The 13,549-nt window shown below is 39.0% G+C and overlaps 1 protein-coding gene across 2 annotated transcripts; it reads left to right on the top strand.

Annotated features, from left to right (window-relative positions):
* Positions 1-4,790: 4,790 nt before the first annotated feature.
* Positions 4,791-13,549, top strand: RB195_025583 (uncharacterized protein; the record flags this gene model as incomplete). Of its 2 annotated transcripts, XM_064213798.1 has the most annotated exons (3): positions 4,791-4,850; positions 7,616-7,684; positions 13,337-13,549. In XM_064213798.1, 3 exons carry the CDS (start codon positions 4,791-4,793, stop codon positions 13,547-13,549), a joined length of 342 nt encoding a protein of 113 aa, XP_064069679.1. The 2 variants fall into 2 exon arrangements, with proteins under 2 accessions (XP_064069679.1, XP_013303222.2); XM_013447768.2 differs by lacking the exons at positions 4,791-4,850; positions 7,616-7,684 and adding an exon at positions 11,436-11,549.

A 13,549-nucleotide genomic window follows, 5' to 3' on the forward strand; every position in this document is an offset into this window, starting at 1 on the left:
AATGGGCACAAACCTCACGGATACCTATGTGCCGAGCAGCTTCTGAGAACCGAGATCATTTGTTGATAATAAATTGTGTGATTAATGATTCTTTGAAGAAAAAACGATGAGTGGATCATGCAAGATAAAATTAGTACTTGACATCCTGGCATCCACGTATTCACACACAAAACACCATTTCAAGGATAGAAATGAGTTTTTTTTTTCGATTGAAATTTCCCTGTTTATGAAAGATGTTCTCCACATTAAGGTTAAGCATGTCCTAGATGTTGAATGAATGATTGTAACTTCCAGGTATTAGTCAAAAGCAGTTGATGGCCTCTGAGCTTCGAAGTAAACGATTGTTGTAGTAAACCTCCGGATATAGAGAAATATAGATGTTTCCCACGTTTTCTATCCATGAAATTTGCAATACAGGGAGTCATGGTACTAAAGGAAGACCAGCCAATCTACAAAACGAAGACAGAAAAATGTTCAGTACTTGTTGCCAAGGCTCAAATTTAAACTACTCCATAGAAATAAAATTTTTCTAAAAATTCGAAGAATTCGCAACCATATGTGTTCAAACACTCATTCAGTAGAGCTCTTCCGAACACGATATAGAGTAGATTTTTGAATGTGAAAGCAACGCTGATTTTAAACCACATTCCATATTTATTAAAGCTTTACACTTCATGACGAATAAGTGAAGATTCCTCGCTGTTTTACAAAACCTTTACTTGAACTATGCGACATGAGAGATAATAAATCTTTTTTTTTCTGCAAGAGAGCTTTGGCTTTTAAAATAAGGAGGAAAAAGTTAGAAGGGGTAGAGGTAGTAGAAAATCCCACCCATAATTTAACTCAGTAGGAAAATTGTTTAAAAAAAAGACTTAGAAATAGAGGATGTATTTTGTGATCTTCAAATGCCAGATCAAATAGGGTGCTCTGTAGTAAGTTCTTCATAGAAGCTTTGTTTCTTCATTTCCTTTCTTCTTTTATAAATTTTCTAAGAATTAGAAACTAATACTTCTTTGTTCTGAAATTTTAATTGGATTGAAGAGTTCTGAAATTAAAATTATTAAATTAATTTTAAAAATTTACGTTAGTTATACGATTTTAGTCAGATGATGGCGGAATTTACGGGAACTCTTTTGAAAACCGAATAAACGTTAAGTTATTCCTTCTGCAGTAGACCACATTAGAAGCATTCATAAATATCGAGACAAATAGCCACTGAATATACGTATTGTAAGTAAGAGTTACGAGAAGTCGTGCATATGCGTATGATGGACATTATTTTACATCGGAAATGACTATTCCTGAAATTTTACTGAATGATCAGACCATCGGAGCTGCACAAATACGTATTGTGGGAACGAACACTACCAAATCTTTCCTGAATCAGTAAACATCTGAAGATCCTCAAAAGTTGATTCCTTATCACCATCCTACCCCAAACATTTCCGGATATCCCAACGGCAACTCTGGATTAAAAACAACGTCCTTGTAAAGGTATCATGTACTAAAATCTCAATGACTTTGACCCCTGTAGCGCTTATGACGTATATATGCGTCATGGCGTGCACTTGTTTATAGGTGCGCGCCACACAGGGGTTAAAGGCAGCTTATCACGAACTTGCGATGTTGGATCATGTGCAAACACAGAGTTTTAGGTGCAGATTACGACTGTGAGCGTTGGAACACCTAATTCCTCCTAATTCTCTTGAAAAACTGTGCAAGAAATGACGTTTGCTCCTGCGAGGCACGTCAGAACGCCCCTCTCCCTTCCTCCCTCCCTACACGTTACGCGTCCTTCGGCGAGTGGTCGGGAATCAATATAGTCTCCTCCGCAGCGTATTCGAGTGAACGCATGGGCTGGAAGGAAATCGACGCGTGTACAAGGATAGCGATTTCAACATGAACTACATTTGAACACGCACAGAGGCTCCAATATCGTTAGTTTCAAGATAAACTGTCTTCAATAAATTATTAGGTTGGTGCGTGCAAAATTAATTTCGGTTTCGAAGGATGTGTAAATAAAACAATTTTTACCCTAAATTGTTTCGTTTCAAGGCAAACAGCGCATACCGTTTTGTAGGTTTTTCTTTCTGCTCTTTCAAATACGTATATAGCTGCCGCTCTATTTTTTTCAACCGGCCTTTTCCAGGGCTCTGAAAAATCATGAACCCACGTGACCATCGAGTCATCATGCTTTACGAATTTAAATTGGGACACTCCGCGGCAGAAGCATCTTGTAACCTCAGCAGGGCTTCTGAATCAAATTGTCTTTGCAAACGGACAGTGGAACTCTGGTTTAAAAAATTCGCTTCTAGAGATTTTGATCTCGAAGGAAAACCGGGTCGCGATCGCAGGTAGTCGCTTGATAATGAGGATCTGGAGAGAGCCGTGGAAGCAAACCCGGAGAATAACACACGGACGTCAGCAGAAGACCTGGGCGTACATTATGTTACAGTAGTTAGAAATTTGGCGGAAATTGGCAAGGTGAAGAAGATGTCAAAGTGGGTGCCTCACGAGCTGACCGAAAAGCAGCGTCTGGCACGTAACGATACGTGTTCTAAACTTTTCATTCGGTTAAAAAATGAGCCCTTTCTTAGTCGTATTATAACTTCAGATGAAAAGTGGGTTCTTTATGATAAAAGGAAACGAGGATTTGTGTGGGTAGATAAGAATGCCCATATTTCCATAATTTTGCTGATTCCTGTATTCTCAGTTCTATAAGAAAGGCTTAAAATTATCACCGATTCGTTGGAAAAAATGTGTAGATCCTGATGGTTTTTATTTCAATTAATAAAGTTGTGTTTAAGCTGAATTATAGCAATTTGAAATATGCAGTCTGTTTCCGAAATTAATTGCGCAACCACCTAATATAACCAAACTCGCCACACACAAGGAAACCGAGTTAATGCTGAATTCCAACTCTTCCCTTGACAATAATGATGACCGTTATAGAAAAGTTCGATTTTCAATGAATCTCGGCATAGTTAGACATAGTAAGATGTCGTATTTATTTCTGATGAGCTGTAGAAGAGGCTATTAAATAACTTTATTGGCCAACGCTTCGGCAAAATCGCCTTTTTCAGAGCCTGAAATAGACGATTCAATTCACAATTTAAGCTACAAAACCTCTCCACAACTAAACAGATGAACTCCATGCCTACTTTTTCAGTCACCAACTTAGCGACTATACTGAATGCTCACCTTGGATCGAATACTCTTAACATGGACCGCTGACTGATCGATCACAAAAGCAAATGGTTTGAATGTCCCTTTCGAATCAGAAGAACATACGAGATCATACGAGGTATGGTGGGAGATCTCGACATTAGCGCTTGCGGCTCATTTTAGGGTTGTTAGCTTGGATCCAAAATGCCTCCAGCGATTTTTGAGCTAACGTTTCAGATTCGTGGGGAAAAATTTGGACTCTAGTTTCAAAATCGACTCGTCCGTGTTTTTGTGTTCTATGGGCACGTAAAGGTGTCCATTCCAAATCAGATAGATTACACTGGATCTCTGGCCGTCTCTTGCTCTATCTGTGAGACAAATAACGTTGTGTTGTACAAATGACATCGTACAAATGATCGCAAACTAGCTCATGTTTCAAATTGTTCGGTGGTATTCAAACGACCGAAACGGAGCTATCTAATTCTGCTCTCCTTAGGCACCGTTTAATGGCAGTGCTCATTTCATCGGAGATATAAAGAAAGCGGAGAGGTATCCTATCTGTGGTGGGGTTTTCAATCGTCGCGCATGTACACTTCAGTATTGCCTTATTCACAGTTCGTGCAAATCGATCCATTTCCATTTCAGTCAATCAATTCGTGCAATACCACTAAATGTTATGACCCCGTATGCTCCTAGAGCGCGCTGCACACTTGACAAGAGACTCTGTCATGGAGTCATTCGAAGTCGAAACACTGTTTACGAATATATTTGATGACTCTGCGGTACAGGCTATGTTCGAACTGCTGGAAGAAAATAAAAAACTATCAATTTATTCTCAATCTCCCAAGTGATGGATTCTTAATCTTCTAATTTATGGTTCTTCTCAAGGCAGCCTCGACAGTAATATCTTCAAATGGTCCGGAAATTACTTTGCACCGCTTAGAGGTTTAGCTACGAGGCTTAGATTGGCTCCCACCTCAGTTATTTGATTTGGCCAAAATTGTAGTCTACGTGCTTTGTTCTACTCTCGATACATCAACGATTGCTTTGTCATCTGCGCCACACAAGCGGAGATGGACAAATGTTCTGACTTGTTGCACAGGAAGCACAAACACATATAACTCACTTTAGAGAAACCAGAGGCCAATTAGGCTGCTTATTTGAACGTCCAATTGGCATCTTAAACGGTAAGTATGAAAAGAAATGGTACCGCAAACCTAGTAACAAGAACATCTTGGTTCACTTTCTCTCTGCTCATCCATTTGAAATGAAGAGAGCTGTGATTAACGACATGTTCCGTCACAAGATGTTTGTTAACTTTGGCTCGCAAAATTGCTGTATCTAATCGTTACGAAATCAGAACGCTTGAAACAAGGCGGTACTGAAGTGTACAAGCACGGCAAATAGAAATCCCAACAGAGATAGGATGCCTCTCTGCTTTCCTTATATCTCCGATGAAATAAGCACCATTAATTGCCATTTAGCGGTATCTGAGGAGACCAGACTTAAATAGCTCAGTTTCGGTCTTTAAAATACCACCGAAGAATTTGAAACGTCAGCTAGCTCGAAATCGTTTGTACGATACCATTTGTTCAACACAACGTTATTTGTCTCACAGGTAGACCATGAAACTGCTAGAGATGCGGTGTAATCTACCTGATTTCTTGCACGAACTGTGGCCACGGGTATGTTGGTGAAACGGCAGGGCCGTTATATGTCCGCATCAAAGAGCACGTGAATCGAGGTTACGAGAATGGACACCTTTACGTGCCCACAGAGCACATAAACACGGCGGAGTCGATTTTGAAATCGTGGTCCAAATTTTTCCCCACGAATCAGAAACGTTAGCTCAAAAATCGTTGGAGTAATTTTGGATCCAAGCTAACAACTCTAAAATGAGTCGCAAGCGCGAATGTCTGTCGATAACGCGGGGACTCGCACCATACCTCGTATAGTTCATTTGATCCGAATAGGACATTCGAACTATTTGCTTTCGTGATCGATCAGTCAGCGGTCCATGTTAGGCGTATCCGATTCAAGGTGAGTATTTAGTGCAGTCGTTAAGTTGGTGATTGGAAAAGTAGGCATGGAGTTCATTTTTTTTTAGTTGTGAAGAGGTTTTTTTCACTTAAATTGTGAATTGAATCGCCTATTTCAGGCTCTGAGGAAGGCAATTTTGCCGAAAAGTTGGCCAATAAAGTTATTTAACAATGTCGTCACAGCCCATCAAAAATCAATACGATGATCGCAATAATAACATCAATAATAATAATAATAATAATAATAATAATAATAATAATAATAATAATAATAATAATAATAATAATAATAATAACAATAACAATAATGATAATAATAATAATTATTATTATTAATGTAATTATAATAACAAAGAAAGCGAATTTCATGTAACACCAATCCAGTTGCTTTACTTTTTTCCACAGCTTTTTTGAATTCTGCCATCAAATAAAATTTCAAATGAATAAAGTCTGCCATAAAAAAAATTCCCAAAAGTACTCTTCGGAAGTGCAACAAAATGTCTAATCGGAAACTACCCCTCTTCGCTACGGATTCACGACATCTATTAAAACCGTTTTCTAAACACGGTTACAGATGCTTTTTTAATACAAATTCGCTAGATTCCGTCTACGATATCCAAATATTTGTCCAAAAAACAATATTATCATTTTTGACATCTACTTCCACAGCTGTGTTAAATGTGCCCAGTTTTCTAAAATCTTGTGTACAAAGAATTTCTGAAAGGATGGACTGCGTCGTACTCCGCAGTCCATCCTTTCAAAAATTCGCTATTTGATTCTTTAATTTAATTTCATTTGTACAGAAGATAACCATCTACTCCCGCTTAGTGGAGATATATTTTCTTAATCTACTGATTGACAAGGCGTCCAGAACAACTCTTTGTTATAACCACAAAAATATCCTAAATAATTTGAAAGATCCCCATAAAACGCTTATTGCCACACCTTAGGTGTATCGTCAAAGGCTGGCATTTCATCTTTGACCTTTGTTTTTATTCTTCACCAAAGTTATTCTTCTTTAACTCGTAATGAAACTTGTGATATTGCATTTGGCATTACATATATTGTAGTTAGAAATTTTACTCTTCTTACCAATATTTATTGTTTCCTTGTTATTGTGTTATTTATTATGCATTATCATCATTGCTATCATTTATTAGTGCTTATTATGCACCACCTTACTGTCGTCGCTACCGGGTTGGTGTAGCGTCAGAAAGAGGTTCGGCTGTGGCTGCACGATCGATTGAAGCTTCGTATCCGCAGTTCTACCAACCAACTTACCATCATTATTAGTATTGTTATTACTATTAATATTACTACTGGAGCATGTAATCAATTTGTGCCGGACAGAAAGTGGGAGTGTCTGTCAAGCTGAGAAATACCTGTATGCGTTGCGGTGCATGCAGTCATCGCACTCAACCACATGAATACCTTTGGCGTCTACTGTGGCAGTGTGGTTTCCAAGTAGCATGTCCATTTTTTTGAAGGAATGAATTTCTCCGTTTGTTTGTTCTTACTTTTTAAAAGCTTTTTGCACTTGTGTTCCTTGTCGAGTGTCCCGGTCTCTTGTAGTGGAGATTAGAATAAACAAGATGTTTAGGTTCCGATTAAAGGCATCACTCCACGAATCTGAGGTGGTACGGATTTCAGGTGGAGCATTCGTATACGGGATAGTAGATTATTGAGAGGAAGGTGATTCCGTCCATTTCTTCCTAATTGCTGTAAAAAACGGCCCGGAAGATACAGCTTCAGGCGTTCTGGCGCACTATTTTCTACAGGGAGTTCAACTGGAGTGCGCCAGCCTTGTGCGGCGCCGCATCTTCCGGGCCGTTTTTTACGGCAATTAGAAAGGAATGGACGGAATCACCCTCCTCTCCATGATCTACTATACCTCATAAGAATACTCCACCTGACATCTGCACCACCTCAGATTCGTGGGGTGATGCCTTTAAGTACTGTCAGAACTTTTTCAGCAAGTTCAAGTTATTGAAAATTGAAGTTGTGGATATTTCACCTTTTTAATTAAATCGAAGATAAATTACAATTATATTATATTATATACTATTAATTATTACATATGTTATATTATTTTATATTATTAATTATATTGTACACATGCTGTTAACGAGCTGTTAACTGCTGTAATACAAAAAAAATGTTCTACAATGAAATTTGAGAAGGTCTCTGTTTAAATATGATGCTAAATATTGACAACAAGATCACTTCACACTTGTCAAGTGCGAATTCGTTGTTTACTCGTACTGAACACTACTCCAGGATATATGTGTCACTAGTTTCTCGTTACTTCGATTCCCATGTACTCTAGGAATAAGACCGAAAAAACGAAGATCGCGTCTACTTAGAGTTAGTCCCCTTTATTCTGTATTTACTTTCGTAGGTAATCCTTTGAGGCAACCGGTCGTCACGGTCGCTTCCAGCTACTGTCGTATTTGCCAACTGCTCTATCGACCGCCAACGAGGTATTATTATGCTTTTGACTATCTTTAATCTATCAAATTTCTTTAGTTATAGGATTGTGGTGAATTCACTAACATTTATCTTGTTGAACTCTTGAAATACTTTTCCTTCGGATGTCATTTTCAATGTTTACAGAAAATTGCCATCTAACTAATTATATGGTAAAGAAACAAAAGAATTCGTCTGAAGGGAGAGTGACGTATGAAATACGCGCATGCCCCTTACCATTGTAACTCCTGAAGGCATCACCCCACGAATCTGAGATGGTGCAGATTTCAGGTGGAGTATTCGTATACGGGATGGGAGTCTACGGAGAGGTGGTGATTCTGTCCATTTCTTCCTAATAGCCGCAAAAAAACGGCCCGGAAGATGCGGCTTCAAGCGTTCTGGCGCATTATTTTCTACAGGGAAATCGACTGGAGGGCGCCAGCCTTGTGCCGTTTTTTTACGGCAATTAGGAAGAAATGGACGGAATCACCCCCCTCTCCATAGTCTCCCATCTCGTATACGAATACTCCACCTGAAATCTGCACCACCTGAGATTCGTGAGGTGATGCCTTTGAATAATCTTTCTTCTCTCATCTTGTTTCTACCCTGTTTCTGGTTGCCTTGGTCTTTACAGTATCATAAGGCAATCGTTTCAAGAATAACGTGACAAAAACGAAAAAAAAAACACATAAGAGAGGAACATAGAGGCAACGTAAACACTTTTTTGGATCGTCCTCCTGTGTAGTGAATGGTAACGTTAGTGTTGACATAAGTTAACGCCTTTCTTTTCTATCTTATTTCGCTCGCTCGCAGTTTTTTCTTTGTCATGATATGGGAGAACTCTCACCTGCCGCCATTCCGTGGCAACAAAATTGCTTTCTTTCAACATTTCCCAAGCATATAGTCGGATTAAAACGACATGAAACGAAATGAAGTTTAAGCGGATGCGCTCGGAGCGGCACGGTAGACACAGCGTTTGGAATCGAGGTGGGACCATGGTGAACTGCAGAGATGGGTGGCGGTACCGAGGATCCTTACACAGTCCCTACAGCTACACTCCACAGCACCGCTTCGAGCGCACTCGCTTACACAACCGTCCATGCTTCATGTCGTTTTGATCCAACTATATTAAAGGGATTTTCTAACTAATTTTAAGAACAACCATGAACCATAGCATATAAATTTAAAGGAACTTAGAAAATCTTGAAAAAAAATACGATACAATTGAATGAATTATTTGAAATGTAGCAGATAGCTCGATAAACCTATGATTGCCACAAGCGACTGAAGTCATCTGAAAAGGTTGAACATGCGATTGTATCACATCACAAAATTTCCGTTTGGTTACCTTTTTGCTACGTCATGCATAGTCAAGTTTGCAAGAAAAGAAAATTCAACAACTATACTTGTGTGCAACTTCAAAATGAGGCAGAAACGCCACAAAATAAAATAAATAAATGTAGGCGACAGTAATTATGTTGTTCCTCATAAGCGTAGTACTCATCAGCTGGTATTTCGTTGTCTGCATAATTTTACACGTCACCCATGTCCAGTGTACCCGGCATAACGGTCAAACTTAAAGCCAGTATACCATGAATCTGATTTGGTGTAGAAATCCGCGGGAAAAGCTAGAGATGAGATTGTGGGTTACGGGAGTTGTGGTTTTCAGGGGTGGTTCTGTTCACCTCTCTCTAATCGTCCTACAAAAATTGTATGGGACCTCTTTAATAACCTTAGTACGATGTTCTATGTAAACGATTCAGTCCCTTCAGCAGCCTATTGATTGGCTTCACTTGAATATTCAATCGAGGAGAACTCACTGGCTTTCCACCGCTGCGCAGCTGGATGCGGCGCGTGTGCAAGGATAGAGCGTTGCAGCTGTAATCTCGTGAAAAACGAAGACTTTCATGCAGTTTTCTTTCCTACAATGATCAAAAAGAGGTGAGTGAAACCACCTTTCATCCCGCAATCTACAACCCCATCTCCGGCTTGTCCAGCGGTTTTCCTCGCTATGTCGAATTCGTGGTGTGCTGCCTTTAATCTCTCTTATCTCTATTGCTCCTCATGGACAACAATTTAATTCGGAGCAGCCGATATGTATTGCGGTTACTCGGAGCAACATACGTATGATTGCTGATGTACGTGTTCAAGTGAATAGGTGCGACGCGTCTGCCGCGACGCACATCTTTTCCTCTGTTCTACACTTCACTTTGCACCTCCAGCACTGCTCCAGTTGAAAACTTACCTAACACAATAAAACAACAGTTTCATTTTTTTGCAGATTTCTCTACGGTACAATGATTTTAGAAAGATGTCAATTCCAATAAGTCAATACATTATAAAATTGAATTCAATGTATCATTATTAACTAACTAATTAATTAATTAATTACCGACCGTGCTCTCGTAGCAGATAGAACTAAAGTCGTAATGAAATTTTAGCATTCATATTTAAAATAACATAAAAGATAGCAACACTTACTTAAAAAAACGACTACATATCTATCTTTCAAAAAAAATAGCGGTAGATTATCCAAGGAAATTCGGAAATTTCCTAGCATATGTAAAAATTGTGAACAGCGTAAGAGAAATAGCGTAGAATGTTAATAGAAAAGATTAGCTCTTAAGTTTTCACGGCCTATATTTAGCAAAAATAGGCGAATGGCAACACTATTGATTATTGAGTGAAGAGAGATCCCACGACAACCAAAATGCGCATCTAAATACCCTCTCATTTCGCAGACCTTATACGTACGGTAGATTTGAACCGAAAGCGCAAATTATTGATGAAATCGAATAATTGCTGGAAAATTTCGTATGCATGCAACGCATATTCGTGATCAGCATCATCGATTACTCTTACGGTTCGAATTTCGCCCAATTCTATTCATTACAAAACGAAAAACTCGCTAGTCACATCAGTCAAAGTTCTACACCTTGGTCTTCTTGGACCTGATCACCGCTTACTACAACATTATTGAAATTGTTGCTTCAAACCCTCAGATGAAGATTTGTGAATTTAACTGCACACTCTAACTCAAACACCTACGCGATGGACGATGCAAGGTTACGGCTGTCAGCAGCACGTGTGGAGATCCTAGAATCCAGGCTGGCTTGATTGCCAATTTTGGCGACCTCTTGATTCTTGTGACCTAGTGGGGATCGGAGTTGGACAGACAAGAGGATGTGGAAATTTGGATTTTTCAATTTTTCGTTTCTACTTTTTCAATAATTCTGCACTTGTGATTAATTTGATCTGATCAGAAATTAGTTAGCAACTAAGGAATCCCATCCTACACTTTCTAACTTCAAAAACTCTTAAGAGAAGCTATAGTAAAATGGAGCGAATCAAGTAATAAATTTGCTAAAAAAAAGAATAACAAATCGATAAAATAAATAACGAAATAATAGGTTTCTTTTTAAAGAAAATTAAAATTTTGATAGATGTCTTCTTTTTTCCCTATTTGTGTGCTTCTACAGCGTAAGCAGTGCATGTTGGATTTCTGTGAATGAAAGACTACGACTTATTTGTTTAAAAAACATATCGTAGTTAATCACACTTGCAAGCGTCCTTCTTAAGTCCATAGTCGGCATCAAATGTGTTTAATCGGATGGTCGCGACGCATAAGCCGCAACGCACGCTTTTTCTCTGTTTCAATCGAACCACATTGAACCATCCTCTTAAACAAATTTGGCACCGATTATACACAGACATTGCATGTCTACAATCTCACAATATATTTTTACTAAATAAAAACTGTTATAAATGTACTCTGCGTCTGCGAGGGCACCGCGTACAGAACGCAGTCGTCGAGCCGCGTATTATCGTTCGCCAAATGCCGAAGAAATTCAGCTTGACTTCCCGCTTCGTTCTCTGGAAGTGAGTCGATGTATCAGCCATTCAAAAAAAAATGATTACGGTAATGGAAAAGTTTTGAATATTCTACAGTGAACGAAAGGTATGCTAAACGTGATGATATTAATGCTTACGGACCATATTAATGACCCAGTAACCCCTCAAGACCAGAACCAAACAGAGCAGACTATATTCCTAACGCTTTCACTGCTTTATCCTTAGCTTTTTCTGCCATCATCGGCATCTACGACGCTTTAACAGAAATCAACAATCAATAAGATATCTCTGTTGTTAGAAACAAAAATTAGTCTTCATTGAAATGAATTTTATTGGTCTCGTCCTTAATTACGATTACGGTCCTTGATTACGTTCGCCATACCAAACAGTTCTTATCAATAATTAACAATAGGAACGTTCCTCGTATTACCTTTTTTGTAATAAAGAGTTCTTTTACTCCTTTAACATGCAGTAGGTCGGGAAACACACATACATTTTTCCTGTCAGTTTGCTGGGTTGAGGGTACATTCATTTATATTTTGTTGTTGGATAAAGAACATTTTTAGAAGTGGGCATTTCTTTCGTGATTCCTGCTGTCATAATCGCTTTTCGGAAAAATGGTGACTTTGGTGAAATAGAAAATTGATCCCATAATCAAAACACGGACGCTAGAATATTTCAATTTCTCTCATTCTTGTTGATGTAGAACTTCTCAGATGTCTTTTTAGATTTAGAAGTCACTGACAAGGCCAAACTAAGTGTTTTTCATGAAACAAATCCTCTAGAATTAATCCTGATTAATTCAAAAGCTGATTTAGATCATGGGGAATAAAAAACATGAATAAGAAACAAAAAAAAACAAAATATGAAACATGTAGCTGTACCATTTTTCACTAGGAGAGAATATGTGGAGAGGTCCATTATCGTCTCGTCGGCGAAGAAAGTGATCATCATGGTGAAGGCGACAAGTCTGCCACAAAACACACACACACACACACACACACACACACACACACACACACACACACACACACACACACACACACACACACACACACACTTCTCTGCCGCAGTCGGAGGCGAATTGCGTTAATCCGTTCTTCCGGACACATTTGGTGTCGAGTACACTGTAAATGACGAACACTTTCCTCAACCCTTCATTTATTTTGCACCCTCCTGACAAATACTTCTCCACTTCCATTATAGAAGAGAGTGTATAAAAAATGACTTTAAATTAAAAAATAAATAAACCATTTAGAGTCAAATTTTTCTCAATGGGACGTCAAACCATTTATTTTCTGTTTAAAGACAGCGTTCGCGCAAATCTACTCATTTTGTGAGAGCGCATAAAATTGTGATCGGAAATGTATTTGCAGACATTGCGTAGATCGATGATTGTATGTACAGCTGATGCCAAAACGACCTGAATCCAGTTACCGATGCGTATGCGGCAGCACTCGAAGCAGCGTAGTGGTAGGGAACGAGGGGACCCTCACTGGCATTACTCATCGTTGCAGTCCCAGTGCCGCAAACGATGTCCCGCTCCGATCCCAACCCCAGCTCGACTGCACCGCTTCCGACGCAGCCGCTTACGTTGCTACATCGAGCTTCAGGTCACTTTGGCTGGGCCATACGCTGGCCTGGCGTAGATTGAGGGAATGTTTATTACAAGACATATCGTTTGATACGATAAGGAAAAATCCCTAGAAAAATTACAGATGAACCAAAAAGTTATATAGATATCTAGGAAACAACCGTATATACTCATCCTAAGTTTGCCTTTGGAACCACTAAAAAAATCTTTAATATTCCAGATGCCGAGAGAAAGATATTCATTGCCGCCGGATATCACTGTAGAAAATCCATTCAGCAAACAAGAAGCGTGGATATTTGTTATCGTGTACTCCAGCTGTGTAGTGTTCCTTGTCTGTATGTACGAATACTTAATGCCAGTATTCAACAATCCAACATATCCATATTATAACTTCGTACCAGACTACTCCTTCAAGCCTCCATTGATTACGTGA

This window comes from Necator americanus, chromosome X (assembly GCF_031761385.1).
Source record: "Necator americanus strain Aroian chromosome X, whole genome shotgun sequence".
NCBI classification, from domain to species: Eukaryota; Metazoa; Nematoda; class Chromadorea; order Rhabditida; family Ancylostomatidae; genus Necator; species Necator americanus.